Source organism: Amblyomma mixtum, chromosome 4 (assembly GCF_055824585.1).
Source record: "Amblyomma mixtum isolate Tamu chromosome 4, ASM5582458v1, whole genome shotgun sequence".
Lineage (NCBI taxonomy): Eukaryota > Metazoa > Arthropoda > Arachnida > Ixodida > Ixodidae > Amblyomma > Amblyomma mixtum.
The window spans coordinates 19,123,374-19,145,865 of NC_143015.1; the positions used below are offsets into that span (position 1 = coordinate 19,123,374).

Here is a 22,492-nt window from a genome sequence, read left to right on the forward strand (position 1 = left end):
AGGAAACAAGGTAGCGGCGGCTTCGGCGTTGCTACGTCCACTGCAGGACAAAGACCTCTCCCATGTCTCTCCAATTAACCCTGTCCTTCTTTGGCAGCTGCGGCCACCTTATTCCCGCAAACTTCTTAATCTCATCCGCAAACCTAACATTCTTCCGCCCCCCTGCTACGCTTGCCTTCTCTTGGAATCCACTCCGTTACCTTTAACGACCAGCGGTTATCTTGCATTCGCATTACATGCCGTGCCCGAGACTATTTCTCCCTCTTGATTTCGACTGGGATGTCATTAACCCGCATCTGTTCTTTCACCCACTCCGCCCGCTTCCGATCTCTTAACGTTACACCCATCATTTTTCTTTCCATAGGTCACTGCGTTGTCCTTAACTTAAGCTGAACACAGGAGTGCAAGCATAACTGAAAGCTTAAGAACCACGAAGACACTGCTACACACAGATTTCACAGGAGCTGCATTTTACGCTTTATTTTCTTTAAAGCTCATTATGCGGCGGTTCAAAATACGCTCGTCATCACAATACACTTTGTCATAAACGTCACGCACAAAGAGACACGCAATGTTTCATCACTTCAATTAACAGTGTGGCTAGCAATATCGGCTGTGTTGTCCATTCCTTTATTCTGCGAGTAGCGCTGCACATGTACTCACACCAAGAAGAAGGTGAAGTAGCACCACGTGGGAACAACTGATTTAGCTTTTTTCTTGAGATCACTGTCTCAGGGAAGGATATAAGCGTGCTTGCTTTTCACCAAACACCTGGAAGGAATAGCTGGAGGAGGATGCCTTTTGGGATATAGTATTTCGGATGCAGGTTTTTAGAGGAACACAGCCGACAAATTGAGGTTGGCCTATGTCGGTACATTACCGAGCTGATATGACATGGAGGGCGTGCTCACCGAAACCGAACTCTAAACAAGGCAAGGCAAAAAATGAAATACTGGTAACGCCGTCACAGCCGTTGTCAAAAGCAAACTGCGGCAACGTCAATGCACAACTTTCTTGACCGAGGATATGACACACCGCCATGCACTTCCCAACGGTGATCGCGGTTTGTTTTTCTTTTTTGACGGCGCGAGCTTGAATAGTGTGGCGGAAAATAACAAGCAAACTTCGGGGCTTCTTAACAACATTTATAAAGACGTAAATGTGAGAGCCGTTAGCTTGTCTCCTATGGTGTCTTCAATGAGTGTCTAGTATTCTTTCTTGCGAATTTCCCGCCAACACTTCCGATGGTTCCATTTCCCTTATATGATATGCATAAGTCATCACCTTCCACACGTCTCCTAATTCACTTAGGCTGTGTCGTCTTCCGCCAAGAAAATATCAGAGACCCACGATTTTAGATAACTTTGTCACAATATTGAAACTGCACGTGCCTAGGGCCGTTGCTGTTTCGCGCTATTATGAGCTGGTAGGGTGAGAATGCAACACTTATTCAAGCTCGCAGATGATAATATGGGTACAACGTTTATACCATTATACGCCAGCTTGTCTGAAATGCATAGCGACGCCACCAGGCGGCCCAACCCCTTATTTTTGAGCAGCTGAATGCGAGCCCTAAGTAGATCACGCTAAAGGCTGTTCAATCACATTCTCAGCTTTAGAGTTCATGTGGTCTTTGAACCGAGTACATCAGCGTATTCAAGTAGTAAGTAAACAGCTTTTTACCAAGATAACAATGACAGATGTGTGTATACATCTTTAAAAATGACGAATTGAACTAATTTTATTTGAATATGGCAGCATTCCGGTCCTAGGAGTAGACCGATAAACAGCAGATGTCCGTCGAACAACGAGGGCTCTGTTTTAGAAACGAACTAGAAAAAGTCAAGCAATAGATTGATTGAGGAAAATAAAGCTGTAGGCCATTTGGTGCGACAAAACGACATAGCGGTGAGACCGCTCTTTGTTGTCGCCTGCCTGCTTCCTTTATGAAAAAACAGCGCAAGGAACGGGACGAAAACACGAAGGAAGAAGACACAGACACGGCAGCGCCCGTGTCTGTGTCTTCTTCCTTCGTGTTTTCGTCCCGTTCCTTGCGCTGTTTTTTCATCATGGATTACCAACTAGCCCGGCATCTTGCACTTCTGCTTCCTTTGTTTACTGCGGTTTTTAGTCATTATGTTAATAGCTCTGTGCTGCCTCTTTGGCTCATATAGGCTTCGTTTTGAACTGAATTTTTTTTCCGCACAAGCCTGCCTTTTTTTAAAGGCTACCATAGACGTGTCCGAAATGCAATGCAAGAAAATATAAAAACCTACAGATGCGTTTTATGCTTGTGTATTTTCTTAACAAGCACAGCATTGAAATGCAGTTGTAAGTGGCTCACGTACTCTTTTTTTTTTCATGTCTACTTTTTGTCCTTGTTTCCTTTCGCGGCATGTTAAGGTTACTGTGCAATGGTTGTCCAGATCAAAGTTTTTAGCGTGCTCTTGAAGCCCATTCGCGAGGCGTGGCACAGACCAAATTAGCAGAGCTGGGGGCATAAGTGGATACACGTGCTCCCAACGCAAGCCACCTCATATTCTAACCGTATCACAGGTTTCTGCACCAGGGGCAGCACATTCAGGCGGCGTCACCATGCTTTTCAGACCGCACTCACTTGTAATTAAGATGTGTAACTTCTGTTGCACATACGTTTTATGTTCACGACCTGACATTGAGCGCACGCACCTGTAATGTCGGTGGGGCTTTATTATTAAGTTTTTGTCGGTTCCACTATCTTTGCTAGCCGAATAACGAGCTTACGTTACGTCAACAGAATAAATGAGGCTTAGACGAAAAACTTTTCTTTTAAACAAATGAGCGTGTCGCACAAGCGGTGCGGTAACAGTACGGTAATACCTAGCTTTGGAGGGTTCTGAGGTCACAGAGCACATAACCATCGAGCTCATTACTCGAGATGTTCACTCGATTGCACGGAACGTCTTCAAAACAAGGCGACAAGTGTTCTTTTCCAACTTACGCTGTTAACGCACAGTTCTGTAGAAAGTGCATTTTTTCATGTACATTAGGTCGAACGTCATTTGGTGTTCACCTCAAGCCAGGAACGATAAATAGCCCGCACGACAGGTCCGCACAGGAGGCAATCAGCACAGAATAAAACACACACAGGCACACTTTACTGTCATCGTTGCAGTCTCGGTGGCAAACATCCAATCCCATCGCACACTGCACGCTGAGCTGCTCTTGCACTGCCTTCGATGAATAATCCGGTGGTGCAGCAGCTTCGACCACGTTGTGCTTCTTGGGTGCGAAACACTTAGTTTCGATCCCGCTTTCACGCACTCCCAGCTAAAAAGCGGCCTTGGCTTGAGAACGGCACTCGATAGGCGGCGTTAGTGCACTGCCGCTTTTCACTAGGAGAGTTGGACGTCGCTCTTCTCACTACCCGTAATGGCAATTTTCTCCAAGGGGTCCCCGCTGTCCAGTTCCGTCTTGTCACAGATGTTTTGTCAGATGCTGTCCATAGGGACGTCCTCGGACCCAGCATTCTGGGAGCAGGATACAGTACCGTTCGCTTTAGACTTCCTGAATTGACAAGAGCGCCTCATCAATGCGAGCGTTGCGAGCGCAACGAAAAATACGGCGACCGCACCAAGGCATCCAAGAGCCACGGGCAACGTGGGAAACCGTGAACAGTTCTCCGGTACCTCGTCGTAGCCTGACGGACAGTGCGGCTCTCCGTCACACCACAGCTCAGGGCTGATGCAGGCGTCCAGCTCGGGGCACTCGTACAGGCAGTCCACGTTCCGAAACGACTGCCCGGTTTGGCTCTTGAAGAAGGGCCGGGTAACCTCCATCCACCTAACCCTGAAGGGCGACGAAGCTCCAGTGCAGAGAGTCTCCAGAAGTAACCGCTCCGGTCTTGCGGATGGCGACGGCAAAGTCGCCTTTGAGGAAGAGCTGTTGGACCAGGCAGGTGAGAAGATGTCGACTGGCGATGGGCTCTCTTGAGCTATTCCGTCGCCTTGCGAGTGCGCGCATATTATAGTTGTGTGTGCGAAGTCTTCGCCAGAATGGACGAGCAGGCGGCTGTCTGAGCAGTCCTGCGGCTCTCGCTTACCGCCCGTGATCTTGAGGTAGAGAAACTTTTCTGGGGAAGCTTCCAGAAGCCAACGACAGCGTTTGAACGTGCCGGAGCGGTACGCGCCTACACCAGGACTACCAAAGCTATCGTCATCCACAGTAGTAGCTGGTGACAGCTCGGCTTCCCCAACATTTCCTCGAAGCAGCCCGGTGTCCCCGCCACAATCAGTGGGAGGCAAGAACTCGTAACTTGCCTCAAACCCAAAGCTGGTGAAGTCTTCATCTACAGTCATTCCGTTCACGACAAACGTGAGGAGTACTTCGCTTCCCACCGACGTCACCTCCAGAGGTGACGGTAGGAATGTGGAGTTACTGCAGATACAACCCGCTGGTATTGATATCGCAAGCCAAGATTCCGTGATCCTCAGTTCTGAGTATCGTAGTTTAGCTTCAGATGGCCCCAGGGCAGGACGTAAATGGCGGCCGCCAGGTTGACAGACGTAACGAAGCTGGGCGGGATCATAAATGGTTGAGCAACCATCGGACGCAAGGTAAATTTTGTCGAACCGTAGCCGAACACGTTGCGACGAAGTGCCCTGGAAACGATAAGTGCACACTAGGTCTCGTCGGCCTCCACGGCCGTAAAAGAAAGTGTTCCGTGCTGAAGCTACCCTTCCGCGTGGTTTAGTCTTGCTTCGAAATACCCGGTCGCAGCGACTGTCGTTCACGGGAGCCCCATTTTGGGACGTGTCCACAAACTCGAAACGAGCAACGAAAGAACTCGTTTTAGAGGTAACATCGCCATTGCCGAAAACCCTGTACAGTAGCGCCATCTTGGGGCTGCTAGAGAGGTAGCTCTCGGTGTCCACGCGACATGGACGCGGAGGCACAAGGCCGGGATAGTCGTCTGCGTGGCTGCACATCCGTGGCATAGACTTCTCGCAGAAACGCCCCACGAGGCCTGCAACGGCACTTTGGTCGGTAGCGTTCTTGTCCCGAGTGTTGCCGCCTTCTTGGAAGCTGTCTCGCGGCGGTGGTGGTGGCGCGAAATCTGCGTCGTATACGGGTGAGTCATAAACTTCCAGCTGACTAACATCGCACTTCTCGACGCTGGACCATGGCTGTCGGTCTGGCACGAAGTAGCTGGTGAAGTACAGCCACACTCGGTCGAAACGGGATCGGCCACGGAACTCGAAAGAGCACACCGTGTTTTCCGGCAGGGTGTGCCTCGGAGTGTACACGATTCCGGAGCGGCTCTCGGAGCTGTCCACAAGAAATCTGCAGGCTCTGCGCAGCAGGAGAAAAACAGATAACATAATAAGTGCTGATTCCGTGTTCATAAGCGCACTCATGTATTCCACAGACATGCACGGCTGCCACATCTCAGCTGATGTGAATCACGAACATTTATTTCTCTGCTACTAGCCATAGCAGCCAAGACAAACTTCTTTGAATAGAACCGAGTCCGACCAGATATGGGATGGTCAGAAAAAGGAACGCGCGACTGTCACATTAAAGGCTGTAACGGCTATAGCATAACTGAAAGCTTATTCTAGTCAACGTCCAATACTACTGACGCGTATTCTCATTTAGAGCACAAGAAAGTTAGATATGCTCTAATTTATTCGATGCGTTAGGAAATCGCAGACTGCGACGCAAAAAACGAAGGGTGCGGTTAGCCTCACTACCGACGTACAAGTTATGGGATGGCTATCTTGGATTTTGCTTTCAAGTAATGTCCGAGTAACTGCCGCAAAAAACAGAAGGTGGGGGCGGTGGTGAAAACCTTTATTGTACTCAGGGGACTTTGGGCAGTTCAAAACTAAAAAGAGCGAATTCGAAGGAATATGCGATATTCTGCGACGGGAAGAGATCGAACAGGTTTTAGCAGTATGATTAGGACACAATTACCATTGCATGCACGAAGTCTGAAATCAAGTGAGGTAAGGATGTAAGAGTTTATAATGGCACGAATGTCACTAATGTCAATTAGAAAAGGCAGACCTAAGGCCAACATTGAATAATACCTGAAGTAACCGGGGAACAATGAGAGTACTTGTTAATGTAGACAAATTGTTCTTCGTTAGTCATAAAGCAGCACAATCACAGCATTAATGAATTAGCATAGTTTAGGTGCAAATAGGTCTGCGCCTGATTTGAGGATCTTATTTGGCATTAAAGTGTCGCTACGGTGGAGCAACTGCCGGCAGAATACGCAAGGCTAAGACAAACTGCGGCTTCCAACAACCTTAGGTCCCTCATTGTGGTTGTAGTATTCTTTTAAGAAAGCATTACCAAACCCTTTTACACAATCAAGGAAGAGAGCATCACTAGAAATTTTTGGGTCAAAGTTAGAGTTTGCAACGTTAAAAAGGGAACAAATTGGAAATGACAGGCAAGTAACTTAAAAAAAAACATTTTCTACAAACAAAAATTTACCCTCCCCGCCCCCCCCCCCCCCCCCCCCATAGAAATATTAAGACTTGCACATATACAGCACGTTCCATGGTCTTATCCATCTTAGAATTTTGCTGAGGCACACTTGGTGATGAGGACAGCTGAATGATGCAGCATAAATAGACAATTGCTTTGCTCTGAGTATTTCTTCATTGTGTGCAGTCAAAGCCGTAAACACCGTGCGACTATGGAGCCTTGAGTGATACCAGCAGTTTCACAATAACCCTCGCGTAAGTTGATGGCATAAGTCCATGACTGAGAGTGCGGCAGTTCGGTAGTTCGATGCTGTGGTGTGGTGCAGTAGTTCCATGTCTTCTCCTTTAGTGACATTTACGCAGAAAAACTTATTCTGAACGCGACTAGCATTCACATCTCAAAATAAGGTCCTCGCCCAGTAATGCTTGAGGTCTGGACCGTCCTGTTCTACTCGTTGCGAAGTGATTTTTCTGAGAATAAAGAGGAATAAAGAGAATAAAGAGAATAAAATAAAGCTGCCTAAGCGAGCGCCCGCTCTAATCGCTGTTAGAAGAAAAAGTCCTGATTACGAGCACTGGTTTTGAAAACACTAGATTCATTGCAAGGTCTAAAGACAGATAAGAGAGTGAAATAATCGAAGCATATTACATCAAGCAGAGGGGCCATATGTGCATAAGCAAGCCATCTGTGTCGCTGTCAGATGAAGAGATTAGTTTTCTTAGTGCGTCTTTGTCAGCTTTATAATCATTGCTTGGGTCCTTTTGGCACGTGTGTCTTTGTTTAATCACCCCTTCTGCCTGGTTTGCATTTACCTTTTCGCATGCCGTGTGGTTATTAAGTGGTTTTTTCCGTGAATAAAGTCAGTTGGAAGTTGGCGCCAGTCCTGTGTGTTGTGTTTTTTGTCTTCGTCTTTTAGCGCCAGTACGCTTTTTGCGTAAACATGTCCTGATTACGACAGTGGCACAGTTTCGTTGTTTTTGATATACCCTTTGTGGGAACATGGTACCTTTAAAACTAACATTACGGACATGCGTAAAACTCTCCCGATGTTGGCAGCATATCAGTACGTCTACGCGCGTCTTTCCTCTCAGTACTCTATCTCATAGTGACGATTGAATGATTCATAATCATCATCCAGCACTTCAGTTGTGCTCTTCCTTCTCCCTATCTCCTATGCGTTGTTGTATTTTGTACAGGCGGCTGGTTTCATAACTACCAAGAATTGATGAACGGGTTTCTCTTCGCGAAACTGTCGCATACCTGCCGACCATCCGCAGCTCCGCAGGGTCGACGAACCGCACCGACACGTCCATCTCGACGCGGGAGTCCAGGAGCTGCTGGTAGGGGGCACTCACGAGCCTCACGGTAGTGTCCGGCCCCGAAGAAACCACTTCGGGAAGCTGGCCTGAACCGCAGAACTGCATTAGCACGACTGAATCGCGTTCGCTGCCTGGAGCACCGTCCGATATCCGCACAACGTCACCGGCGCACTCTCGGGTCAACGCGAGAATTCCAGCAGCATTGGCCAGTCCGCTGTGCACGCTGATCTTGTATTCGTTCTTCTGGTGAAACACGATTTGGGCAATTTTCCCGGGAGGTGCGAAATTCTGGTGAACGTGGTAGGTGCACGTGACGTTTCTTAGGTAGAAGCCCGGGTAGTTCGGAGAACGCACGCGGCAGTTGCGCTCGTGGCACCTGGTGAGGACGCGGTCGCAGTAGCTTCCGGGCACCTGGTCGCCGTAGTAGAAGCCGTCCCGATGGTGTTCGACCCGCTTGAGAAAGCGGTACGTGAGGAAAACTCCGGCTGTGGCCATGCTGACCGTCGGCGTAACGGGGAAGGTGACGGTCAAGCTGACATTTCGTCGGGAGCTGTAGAAGGCGGCACTCCGGCCCACGAGACTTCCGCAGAACCCACCGAACTCTGGCGGGTTGCTGCTGGAAGGCTGCAAGCCGGCTGAAGGCGGGGCCCGGTCAGCAGGAGGCACGGATGGAGTGAGACGAGCCACGGCTCGATGATGGCTCCGGTGGTGCGGCCGTTCTTTCGTCAGCCGAAGGGGCTGCGCATTGTAGGGCAGGTTGGTCTCGGCCAATACGTTCGGCTCGGGCTCCTCGCTCAGCTGCATATGACCCTGGAGGCAGCTCGGACTGGAGTTGCTGCAAAAGGAAAGCAGGAAACAAGGAAACTAGATGAATTTTCAGTTGCACTTTCATAGGAATAGTGAACGCACCGAAAGGCCGCTTCAGCGTGCACTGCGAGCAGGACGGTAGGCAGTCCCAAGCATTCGTCCGCAACCGACCGTTCAGTTTACAATTGCTCCTGTCTTTCGCCCACTGCTTATCTACACCTTTTTTAAATGTTATTGTCTTTCTTTATAGGTTCATTTGCGATGACCATATTTAGTGCGTTTCATTAGTTTATCCGCTGACAACCAATGAGAACCAGTTCAAAAGAAAACCGCTTTTTTATTTGTTCTTTTATTTATTAGATTACCCACAATGCCACTTCTGGTAATATAGTGGGTTAAAACGGTTTTACAAAGACAAGAAAATGCGCACTAAAAAATTAAACCAACGAAGCATACATTTCCTTGTCAGTAATCTTAACGAGGTGACGACAAGCTCTTGAAGTTAGGGTAAAAGACGATGAGTTGAACGAACTTGTTCTAGTCCTGAATTCACTTACTTTGTGATTCTGATCGAAACGTGCAGATGTATAATGCGAAAGATAGTTTTCTCTTCGAAAAGCATCTCAACAGTCTTGATTTCCTGCTTCTGTATTCCAGAGGCACATATTCCAATTTGTTGTTACACTTGCGATACTGCCCTGTTTGCTTTAATTTCCAGAAACATAACGGGCCGCCAAGTTCTGGGCCCTTTATGATTTACGGTTATCAACGTTTGTAGCAGGGCCCTATATATGCATATTCCAGCACAGACATAATATAAGTTTTATACATTGAATCCATCAAATCATGAAAACACATCCTTGTGTTACGCCGCAATAAAAATCAAAACTTTTCAAGTTTTTCCACAAACATAATCAACATGCCAATACCTACACACTTTTAATTGGCAAGCGCACTAAAATACTTATATTCTGTGAAAGTTTGCAAATCGAGTTCGTTTATGTTGTAGGTATAATCAGGCACATTGTTATTTCTTGCGAAACACATGTGCACTGTTTTTTTGGAAGTTTGGTTGGTTTATTGGGGTTTAACGTCCCAAAGCAGCTCAGGCTATGAGGAACGCCGTAATGAATGGCTCCAGAAACTTCGACCACCTGGGGTTCTTTAACGTGCACTGACATTGCACAGCACAGGGGCCTCAGAATTTCGCCTCCATCAAAATTCAGCCGCCGCGGCCGGGATCGAACCCGCATCTTTCGAGTCAGCAGCCGAGCGCCGTAACCACTGAGCCACAGCGGCGGGGCTTTTTTGGAAGGTTATTTGCTTGTGCAATTCTTCGCAGCACTGCTGAACTGTACCAAGGTCTTTCTGTAAGGCATTTGAATAATGGGCATATTGCAATTCTCGATATCACAAGCAAGTATCAGCGGACAGTTGCACGCAGGAGCTAGCATTTTCTGTTATGTTATTAATAGACACAAAAAGGCAGGGTTCTCAAAACTGCCCCTTGTGCGGCGCCAGAGGCGACGAAAGTTACATTGGAATTGGCTCAATTTACAGTTATGTACTGAGGCCTTAACCTTATGTATTGCCTCATCCAATCAACACCCATTCAACAACGCATCTTGTGGACTGCCAACCCATGATCCACCAAAAAAAAGCCTTTTGAAATATATTGTTACGTCCCAGACGTGCTCAGTGCCAGCTGAGTACGTAACAGTTGTGGTGGACGTTGCGGGGTACCAACACGGATCCCTCTGGTCCTCGACGCAGCCGCAGAGTTGTTGGATTACCGCCCATTACATTGGATATGCCTCGGGACGCCGACGCCGAGCAAGCAGCACCCGCTGCGAGCCACTCGCAGCATCACCGCGAACCGCGCACCTTTGCTGGAAGGTCCGATGAAGACGTCGACGAGTGGCTCACTAATTACGAGCGGGTAAGCCGGTATAACCGATGGGCTGCTACAGTGAAGCTAGCCAACGTAGTATTCTTTTTGGAAGCGAGAGCCCTGATTTGGTTTGACAACCATGAAGACTCCCTCACCACGTCGGACCATTTTACAGAAGAGATAAAGAAGTGTTTTGGTGACGGTTCTGCCAAAAAGAAACGAGCTGAACAAACGCTGCTTCAACGGGCCCAATTACCTGGTGAGACTTGCACCATGTACATCGAAGACATAAAATTGTGCCGGGTAGTGAATTCACGGATGTCTCAAGAAGATAAGGTTGGGCACTTAAAGGGATCGCAGAACATGTCTACAACTTCCTTATCAGCAAAGACAGCTTGAAGTCTACTGCCGACGTCATTAGGCACTGGAGAACGTTCGAGGTCCTGATGCTTCGTCGTATTGTCCCGAAATTTGGAAGCCTGGCCAATGTCACCTCCGTCGCCAGCGTTGACTTCGCTGCTCCAGTGCCGATGGCTGACATGATTCGACAAATTGTGCGCGAGGAACTCCTCCGGCATCAAGAACCTGTGCACCGTGATGACGCCCAGCAGGATGGTTGCGCATTGCGGCAGAGCCCGCGACACCATCCACTTCTTGGGTTCCAGCTGGCAGTGCGCAGCACTTCGCCGACCGGAGACCCTGCGATTTATGGTCCGCCTCCCAGTCTGTGGGAAGTAAGGCGCGAGACGACGTAGTTCAAATCACTGATGCGCTCAGGCACAACAAAAGGGCCAGTGTAGTGAGACAGAAGCTTCTGACACAAGCCACGCTTCCGTAGTGGCGTCCACAACCACACTCGATTGCCTGGGTCATAGGAGATGGGCTGGTGACGGGTGTCGTAGCGGTGTTTAGAGCGCTGCTGTGAGTCCAAAATGCGGAGGCGTGCAATTCGACGTGCTTCTTCAGCTCGGCAGAGTGTGGCGGCGATGGAAGGCTCGTTGTGGATAGAAAAAGGAAGGATGGTGTCGATGCAGCGGCGGGGAACGCGAGCGTACACAAGATAAAATGGGCTGTAACCAGTTGTTTCAATATGAAAGCACACTGAATGATTCTGCCACCAGTAGTAACTCGCATACATAGCAAACAAATTCGGTTAGCTGCATGATTCCGTGTTAGCACTTCGAACGACCACTCATTGCTGCAGGGCGACCTGAGCTTGATACAAAGTTGGTGCTCGACCTGGCTCATGAAATTGAATGAAACTAAATGCAAGTTTATGCACGTGTCCCGTAAATCATCTAGCCGGCACTTTTCACACACGTGAAACAGATGAAAAACTGTAGCGCTCGAGACTAGGACACAACGAAGACGACAACACATGCGCTAACTTTCAACTGAATCTTTATTTAATGCACAAACAGTTTTTAAATACTGCGCAAGCATCAAAATATCTTCCCACGAGCCTATCACACCGCAAATCACTTTTCACATTTTGTACAAGCCATCAAGAAAAATCATCTCCTTCTTTGATAAATATACAGATGGGATGCTTACACACTTATCTTCTAAGTTTTTTATTCGTCTTGCTTCAACAATCTCCCGTGTTAGCTGTTTCCTGCTTTTGTTAACCACCTGGCATTCATCGAACTTCGGCATGCGTGCATCTGGTTTACATTCCTCACAGTGTTCTGAAAGATTACCTTTTTTATTTTCTATATTCCTATTGTGCTCCCGTAGCCTCTCGTTTAGGCACCTCCCGGTTTGGCCTACGTACACCTTACCACATGACAGTGGCAAGGAATACACAACACCTTCTGCGCAGTCAACAAATTTCTTGGTGTGATTCTTTGTACAACCTTGATGTTTCACAGAGTACGGATTTGTCATCTTACATAGTTTTGCCAGTTTATCTGGGAAAACACTACCTGACCGCCAACTCGTTGACCTATATTTTTTAGATTATGGGAAATCCTGTGCATGTATGGAATTACTGCTGTTTTCCTACATTTCTCAGGCAGAGTTTGACATTTGGATTTATTCTTACGAATAATCCCCTCAGCCACTGACACCAAAATGGCGTTAGGATACCCAGCCTCTTGTAACCGTTTTACCTGCTCCTGAAAACTACTGTTCACCTGGTGCCCACACGACTTCTCCAGAGCCTTTTTGAAGCACGTGTTGACAATGCCTCTTTTTATCAACTTAGAGATCGCCGAATTGTAAGCAAGCAAGGATTTGTTGACACGAGGGGCATAGCTCCAGCAAGTGTGTTCTTGATCACATATGAGTTTAATATCAAGGAAGCGAATTTCTTCGAGGCATTCATTAAAAACTTCTGTTACATCAGATGATACTTTGTTTAGGTCATCAGAGCTACTGTCGACGAGGATGAGAAAATCGTCCACTTATCTGAAAACTCTGGTCACTTTGGAACCAATTAGGCAATCATTGATGATTCTGTCAACACTTGCTAGGTACAAGTTGTTCAAAACCGGTGCTAGGCACGAGCCAATACAAATCCCCTGTTTTTGCAGGTAGGGTTTGCCCTGCCAGCTGATAAAGGTGGACTGGAGATAAAAAGCTAAAAGGCCTAAAAAATTCTGTACAGACACTCCTGTGGCGTTCTGGGAAACTATTACTCCTAAATCGTCTATGCTATCTTCGACGCACTTAAGGAAGCCTGCGTGTGGTAGTGAATAGTAAAGATCTTTAATATCGATTGAGAAGGCTTGAAAGCCCTTGTCAGGTTGTGTGTTAAGGAAGCCTATTACTTCTTCCGAATTCTTTACAAGGTACGGATCCTTGATTGTGAACAGGTTTAGTTTCTCTTGTAAAAATAAGACGATTGACTTGTGAAATGATTACCCTTAGAGGGACGTCCGGTTTGTGCGTTTTCGCACTGACAAAGACCTCGAGGTGATTTCGCTTGCTGCTTTCTATCACTTTCACTACCCATCAAAACTTAGCTTCTTAAACAACTTTTTTGCTTGAGTTTTCAGCCTAGAAAGTGACTGGTTTGCCTGACAGTTAAAGAGCTTAGAGAAACTAAACCTGTTAACAATCAAGGATCCGTACCTTATAAAGAATTCGGAAGAAGTAATAGGCTTCCTTAACACACAACCTGACAAGGACTTTCAAGCCTTCTCAATCGATATTAAAGATCTTTACTATTCACTACCCCACGCTGGCTTGCTTAAGTGTGTCGAAGATAGCATAGACTATTTAGGAGTCATATTTTTCCAGAACGCTACAGGAGTGTCTGTACAGAATTTTTTAGGCCTTTTAGCTTTTTATTTCCAGTCCACCTTTATCAGCTGGCAGGGCAAACCCTACCTGCAAAAACAGGGGGTTTGTATTGGCTCGTGCCTAGCACCGGTTTTGAGCAACTTTTACCTAGCAAGTGTTGACAGAATCATCAATGATTGCCTAATTGGTTCCAAAGTGACCAGAGTTTTCAGATATGTGGACGATTTTCTCATCCTCGTCGACAGTAGCTCTGATGACCTAAACAAAGTATCATCTCATGTAACAGAAGTTTTTAATGAATGCCTCGACCCACTTCAGCTGTCCTGTGAATATCCTGAAAACAAAGAAATTCGCTTCCTTGATATTAAACTCGTATGTGATCAAGAACACACTTGCTGGAGCTATGCCCCTCGTGCCAACAAATCCTTGCTTGCTTACAATTCGGCGCACTCTACGTTGATAAAAAGAGGCATTGTCAACACGTGCTTCAAAAAGGCTCTGGAGAAGTCGTGTGGGCACCAGGTGAACAGTAGTTTTCAGGAACAGGTAAAACGGTTACAAGAGGCTGGGTATCCTAACGCCATTTTGGTGTCAGTGGCTGAGGGGATGATTCGTAAGAATAAATCCAATTGCCAAACTCTGCCTGAGAAATGTAGGAAAACAGCAGTAATTCCGTACATGCACAGGATTTCCCATGATCTAAAAAAGATAGGTCAACGAGTAGGCGTTCAGGTAGTGTTTTCGGCCCCAGATAAACTCACAAAACTATGTAAGATGACAAATCCGTACTCTGTGAAACATCAAGGTTGTACAAAGAATCACACCAAGAAATTTGTTGACTGCGCAGAAGGTGTTGTGTATTCCTTGCCACTGTCATGTGGTAAGGTGTACGTAGGCCAAACCGGGAGGTGCCTAAACGAGAGCCTACGGGAGCACAATAGGAATATAGAAAATAAAAAAGGTAATCTTTCAGAACACTGTGAGGAATGTAAACCAGATGCATGCATGCCGAAGTTCGATGAATGCCAGGTGGTTAACAAAAGCAGGAAACAGCTAACACGGGAGATTGTTGAAGCAAAGTATGTAAGCATCCCATCTGTATATTTATCAAAGAAGGAGATGATTTTTGTTGATGGCTTGTACAAAATGTGAAAAGTGACTTGCGGTGTGATAGGCTCGTGGGAAGATATTTTGATGCTTGCGCAGTATTTAAAAACTGTTTGTGCATTAAATAAATATTCAGTTGAAAGTTAGCGCATGTGTTGTCGTCTTCGTTGTGTCCTCGTCTCGAGCGCTACAGTTTTTCATCATGAGCAACCAACTCGCCCAAACATCCACGCTAAAAAGGACCGCGCAATCTGAACTTGAATCCTACAGATACCTCGGCATAGAAATAACAAGTGATCTTAACTTGTCAAAGGACATTACGTCCCTTGCTGCTAGCGTTTCTAAATCACTAGGATTTATCAGACGATCGCTCACATTTTCTCCCCCTAAGGTTAGACTAATCGCATACGAAACTGTCATCCGCACTAAACTTGAATATGCACTGAGTATTTGGAACCCCCATCAGTAGCATTTAACACATATGCTAGAGGCCATTCAAAATCGAGCTGCTCGGTTTATAACATCAAATTATGATTCTTGGATGAATGTTACTAATATAAAATCCTCCGTTGGTTTACCTTCCTTGGCATCCCGTCGTAAGATATCAAGACTGTCTATTTCACAAATTTTATTATAATTTTTCCCAACTGCGTGAGAGCCTAATTCTGACCCCATTAAGATCATCGCGACGTTTGTTTAATTGCCGTAGTGGTCAACGCATTCATGGTTCAACCAATGCGTTCAATTCCTCGTTTTTGTGAGCTGGAGTGGAATGTCCTTCCAGACAGTGTTATGAATGAAGTTAATTCCCTAAAATTTAAACAGAGGTTCTTTGATTAATTCCCCTAATAATTCCTGTTAAAGGCCCTTTTGCTTTCTTTCCTTTTTCTTTTATTTACCTACTTACTCGCTCGTTTTTCTTCTGAAGTGCCTTTTTTTACTTTGTTGACAGCCGTATCTACATGTGTCTAAATTTATGCTCCCAACTTTAACTTTTGTGACTTGTGATTACTGTTCGTCACCACCCCCCCCCCCCCCCCCCCTAATGTAATGCCCCCTGGGGCCCTTAAGGGTAAATAAATTATGACGATGATGATCGTTGGCAGAAGCCATGGTGTTTTCGTTTTAGTACGGAATTAACACTAAGAGTGCTCATGCCGCTTATGCATATGATGCGCTCCAGAATTTTAAATTCACTGCTTATTAAGGATATAGGACTGTAATGAGGCCAACTGGCGATGCCGCCCGGTCTTGTGAATCGGTACCACGCAGGCAGCCTTCAATTCTCTGGGAAGAAAACTGGTAGGCAAAGGTTTCCTGAATAAAACCGCTAAATATATCCAGTGCACGTTAAAGAACCCCAGGTGGTCGAAATTTTCGGAGTCCTTCACTACAGCGTCCCTCATAGCTTGAGTTGTTTTGGGGCGTTAAACTCCCTCAAATTAAACCAAACCAAATATATCATATCAATGCATACTGTGTGAATATCTTCAAAAGCGCGTTTGATGGACCACCAGGGCCCCAAGCATTGCACAAATATAATCGCTGTAGAAATGCGGCAATTCTCTTTTGTTACGGCGCGAGGGAGCAGCATCGCACCGGTGCCACCAGTTGTGACTCGGGTAGCAGCATCCCACCGCTGCCACCAGTTGTTAAGGCTCTGGTAGCGTGGCCTGTTGTTGCGTCACAAAGGGGGCTCGTACCGGAGCTTGGGAGTTTGTGGGATACGAAAACAAGCAGGTTTAATGGCAAGAAACCAAGACACTTATTTACATAAATTTACAAAGAAGAGCAAGGAATCAAAATTTAAGAGTTCATGACGTCGAGCGACTGGATGAGCCTTTTACCCAGGGCCCAGAGCCTTCGTGCTCACTTTGAGCGCAGGTTAAATAGCCCAGGGCTCCGCCCTTTCACCAGGCTGCAATTCTTCGTGACACAAAAGATCGGCACTACACAACACAGCCAACGAAGACACCTGTTGTAGAGTCTGCCCGTGGGAAATGGCGAGGAGGAAACGTAAGTTCACATCTCTGTCGCACTGCGAGGCAACCTTACTGTTGGCAGCTCGTGTCCATCGAACACAGGTGTGGCATGGTGACGTCGCAGCCGCAGCTGCGCTGGCTTCCTCCGATTCGTTCCGGGTTTTTTTCAGACGAGGGGCACCCTTTTTTTCCCTGTCGTCGGTTCCTTCTCGAAGGTCGTTGGCACCGAGCCGAGCGTGGGGTCATCGTGGGGTCAAACGACCCGTCGAAATTGCCGCTACTGTTGCCGCCACCGTGATCATCCCGGTCGATGAAATCTACGCCTTAATATCTCTTTGGCTGGTTTACATCCCGGTCATGACACTTGTCATCTACTTCAATGCCCGGCATGAGATTAAGCCGAATTTGGTGATTATGAGTGTCCCAGGATAGAAGTACCGAACTTTCATGAATTTTCCTTTTGTGTTCTTATTCTTGTGCGAGGACACAGAAGTGTTTTTGCTTCCTGGCTTCTTGGTACAGGGGTTGTCTTAGATTCCTGACAGGTGTGGTTGGGTGCGAAATGAAAAAAAAAGAAACTCGCCAGTACGTCAAATCATGAACAACACAGGAGGAGGAGGTTAAGTGAAGGCACGCAGGCATGAACAACAAAATCTGCTGTGAAGCCAATAGGAGTGATGGGCTGCCTCTCCCTAACGAGTGGGAGATTCCTCCTTAAAGAAGAAAAACTACTGGCTAAAGCTCTGAAAATGCCTTTAAACTCGCTCTTTCCTACCATTCCCGTCCGTGGTAAATACGGCTTCCGAAGGCACATAGACACATTTTTATCGTCTTTTTTCTATGCCGGAGTCTTAGAATTATTTCTTCATGCAGTATCAGGATACCGAGAACATGTGCGTAGATTCACTAGCAAAGGTTCTGAGTCACAATTCCTTTCTCTTAACGGACAGACGGACGGACGGATGGACGAATGGACGGATGGATGAATGGATGGATGGACGGATGGATGGATGGATGGACAGACGGACGGACGGATGGACGAATGGACGGATAGATGAATGGACGGACGGACGGACGGACGGACGGACGGACGGACGGACGGACGGACGGACGGACGGACGGATGGACGGATGGACGGATGGACGGATGGACGGATGGACGGATGGATGGATGGACGGATGGACGGATGGACGGATGGACGGATGGACGGATGGATGGATGGATGGATGGATGGATGGATGGATGGATGGATGGATGGATGGATGGATGGATGGATGGATGGATGGATGGATGGATGGATGGATGGATGGATGGATGGATGGATGGATGGATGGATGGACGGACGGACGGACGGACGGACGGACGGACGGACGGACGGACGGACGGACGGACGGACGGACGGACGGACGGACGGACGGACGGACGGACGGACGGACGGACGGACGGACGGACGGACGGACGGACGGACGGACGGACGGACGGACGGACGGACGGACGGACGGACGGACGGACGGACGGACGGACGGACGGACGGACGGACGGACGGACGGACGGACGGACGGACGGACGGACGGACGGACGGACGGACGGACGGACGGACGGACGGACGGACGGACGGACGGACGGACGGACGGACGGACGGACGGACGGACGGACGGACGGACTCCAAGAGGGCGTTGTGGCTGAGCAGACCTTCGGTCGCTTTGCAACGCCCAACAAAGTTTCAGGCCAAGCGTTCGGGCTTTCAGCGAGCTTCGCACCTCTGGATCGTCATTTCATTGCACACACTCAGTTGGCCACATTTTGCGAGCGTGGCTGCTACGTTAACGTTACCTCCCGGCGAAAAAGGGGGCATCCTGCTGACTCAGGGAGCACGCATGATAGTCGGATCCTAGTACGGCTTGAGGCGGTTGACGTGCAGGCGGTTCGCCCCTTAGCAAAAACTAATACGTTTGGAATATACGGTGGGCTATTTAAATTGTATTTTAAACATATTTTGTATTCATGAATGCACTAAAAATATGTAGGAAATACGTTCCTGAAATTTCATGCTTGGTATTCGAAATATATTTTTAAAATGTGCCAAAAATACCTCACTTAAAGCATACTTCGAGCACTTTTCAAATACGTGAAAAAATATGTATGCAGTTTTAGCGTCTTGTCAGTGTATTAAAAGTGTATTTTCGGAAATATGAAATTAATTCATCGAAAGTATACTTCAATTCTAGAAAACGGGCAGCCGTTGTAAACGTATATGTATGTAGTTTTAGCATCTTGTCAATGTATTAAAAGTGAACTTTCGTAAATATGCAATTAATTCATCCGAAACATACTTCAATTCTAACAAACGGGCAGTCCTTTTAAACGTCTTTGCACGCTTCTAGCTGCCGTTGAACAGTCGAGTGCTCGAAATCGCGTTTCGGGAAATGACATTTGCGTGTCGTCAATGTATTTGAAGTGTACTTCCGTAAATACGCAATTAATTCGTCCAAAGAACACTGAAATTCTAGCAAATTGGCAGTCCGCATTAGCATGTTTGCAGCGCACTACAAGCTGTCGTTGAACAATCTAATGCTCAAAATCGAGTTTCGGGATCGCATTCTGGTGCTGGCCATCTATTTAAAGTGTACTTTCGTAAATACGCAATTAATCCGCCTGAAGTATATTTAAATTCTAACAAATGGGTTGTCCGCGTAAACATATTTGCATTACACTTCAAGCTACCGTGGAACAATCTAGGGCTCGAAATGACGTTTCAGCGAAGAGTGAGAACTTTCCCTTTCTTGTCATCCTTTCGTTTATGGTAACTTCTAGCAGGAAGGTGATCACCACTTATACCCCTGCTACACGGGCGCTTCGAATGCCTTCCAACCGAATGTCATCTAACGATGCTACACGTGTTCTGTCTAAGGGAGTGCTTGAAGATAATATTACGCCAATGAATATTAACCGCGTCAGCATGAAATTTCCCCGGGAGTGCGCCGATTAGGACGACTGCACTCATACTGTTGTTTACATCGCTTGTTTACATAACATAACATAAAACGCAATCTGCGCTTTCGTTCTATTAAACAATCTGTTTTCTTTTTTACTGGTTGTACTCGTGCTTGTTTACGCAGTGCGACAATGCGTGAGAAGCGATGATGCGATCGCACGCCTGAGAAAGCCGAGTTGTTGGCATCGCGCAGGACTGGCGCTTCTCGCTTCTTGTCCCGGCTTTCTCCGACGTGACCAGTACTTTTTTTTAAACTACTTTATCCAGAAGTATGTCTGGCGACTGTTATCCACAAGCTAGCGACGGCGACGACTTCTGCTGGCCGTAAAGCACGGCTCGGCAGTCTGGGTCACACCGGCGATTCCCGTTCATCGTACGCGTGCCCTGCGATGTAAGCAATAGTTGATTTCAGGTCACTGTTGCCAAAACTACACCTGGTGACTATTTGCATTCGCTAAAGCTTGTGATTCGCTCTTCACAACCGCCAAAATCACAGATCCAACCCTGCGAACTCGCTGGGCCTAGTCTTCGCGGAAGGCAACAGAGCCGTCGTCGACTGAAATTGATTTGGCAAGCGCTTATCGCTGGTGAGTGTTCAGGTGTGCACACGTGAAATATAGCCGTTCGTTTCGCTCATTTAGAAGCGCGAGCATATACACGCCGCCGCCTCATCACCGTGCTCTCACTCAGCCGCCGACAAGGCTGACCGTCCGCCGACCGGATTCGTCGGTGTCGTTGGCCTGAAAAACGTGTCCCTCTAGAATCATATTATAGTAAACTAGATATTTCAATATAATTACATGCTGTTGTACAGCGTGATATATACTGTCGTTGTCGGACTAGTGTGAGCGCCGTCGTCGTCGTCGCTGTACACTGAAAACGAGCTGAGGCTTTCGAATGCGTTTCGAAAGTGTCGTGCAGTACCGCGGCAGTCCGTCGAGTCCGAATGTCATTCCTATTCTCGAATGGCATTCCACTCAATGTCGTTCGAACATTTCCGTGTGAGAACGTGATAGCATTAAACCAGCAAAAGCGCCTTGGGTACTTCTGGGTCCGAATAAGCCAGCGGAAAGGACCCCGTCTGGCAGGGCAGACCGGCTCCCTTACACGCCCATGTATCTGTTGGTTGACAGTTCGACTCCTGACCTGTGCCTGACGCAAGTTTCAACTAGCAATTCCGTTCTCGATTAACCGCAGATTCGAACGCGACCAGTAGGGTACTTCTGCGATAATTTGGCAGCCCACAGTATTTGCGCAAAAAAAGGCCTCACCGTGCAAAATAGTGCGTCGTTCTCGCTGGGTATATATACGGCAAGCCAAGTATGGCGCTTGTCGTAGGATTTGTTTGCTGTGCCGCTGTCGTCTTGGTATGCTGTGTATGCCGTTCCCATTCAATCACGTGGCCTTATATCAGACTCCTGTTGATTAATGATAAATACCCGTGTACGATTTGTTCTCCAGTTGAAGAATTAACCCGTTTCATTCCATGGAGCCGCCCAGTAGACTTTTTTTAAGCCCGAGTAAACATATTTTTAATGTATTAAATGTATATTTTTAGTATATTTCTAATGTATATTTTTATTATATTTTTAATGCATTATAAATATGCTAAGCGGGCAAAAATGTACTTTTCACGTATTTTTAAGAACGTTTAAAATATTATTCCTAGTATACTTAGAAAGCATTCGTATTGCAGTTTAAGCCTAGGGACAAAAAAATGCGAAATAAATATGAAATTAATACAATACGTTTGAAATGCATTTTTAGCACATCCTCTTTTTCGCTAAGGGGCCAGACAGGCCTCTAGGCACGGAGCCCGCTAGTCGCTACCGGGTCTGCGTATCTGAGTTGGGAAAGTACGGGTGGCTACAATATCAGTGGATAATAAAATTTCTCTCTATCGCGCGCACGGCCGCGATGGCGCACATCTTGGGGCGGAGAAAGCGGTTCAAAATTCTGAGGGCACTTAAGTCTGCTTTCGTGGAGACATGCGAAAATCTGCGTTTTCAGGAAAAGAAAGATATTTGAGAAAAGGAAAGGGCGCAGTAGTTCTGAAATATCGACATGTAGGTGGACACCTCCGCCGCTGAAGGACCATATTTCATCGGCCCGAACCCCTGTTGCAAGCTTGCCTCCAACTTCACATCTCGACATTTCGGTGGACACCTCAACCGCACCTTGAGGAAAAATGTTGTCTCAGAAAGCACTCAATTGAGGGTGCATACGTCATTAGTTCGAACACCTGTCGCAATGTAGCCTCTAACTTGACTAAAACATGCAAACAATATGCAAAGTGAAACGCCAAAGTGAAACTCAGAATTCTGTACGACGAAGGCTTTGGTGGTCGCGTGTGTTGGTTGACTAAGTGGGCTTCTCGAAGCTTCCGCAATGTGTTCACGCGTCTTGCACAGACCACGTCCGGTCGCCGCCTCTTGGAACGGTACACATCGAACACAACCACATTGAGGTAAGGGAGAGAGTGCCACAACCTTGGACACGCGCCCTCTGGGACCACCCCCTTCCCTTCGATATGTCCAGAGAAGACCATAGCGGTCATCGCCAGGCGCGAGCGGAAGCGTTGGCGCGATACGATGGTAACCAACAACACGTGTATTACGTGGCGTTACCGGCCCACACCAGGGGGGGTGGTACAGGGCCGCAGTTCTAC

The 22,492-nt window shown here is 47.2% G+C and overlaps 1 protein-coding gene across 1 annotated transcript in view; it reads right to left on the minus strand.

The window, feature by feature from the left end:
* Positions 1–2,108: 2,108 nt before the first annotated feature.
* LOC149345811 (uncharacterized) overlaps positions 2,109–22,492 on the minus strand; it is a 175,115-nt gene continuing 154,731 nt past the window's right edge. The window contains exons 4-5 of the mRNA XM_089586236.1: positions 7,738–8,631; positions 2,109–5,331 (exon numbers count right to left, since the gene is read on the minus strand). Of these exons, the coding sequence (XP_089442362.1) occupies positions 3,471–5,331; positions 7,738–8,631 (2,755 nt within the window). The 3' untranslated portion in view covers positions 2,109–3,470. The remainder of the gene's footprint in view (positions 5,332–7,737; positions 8,632–22,492) is intronic.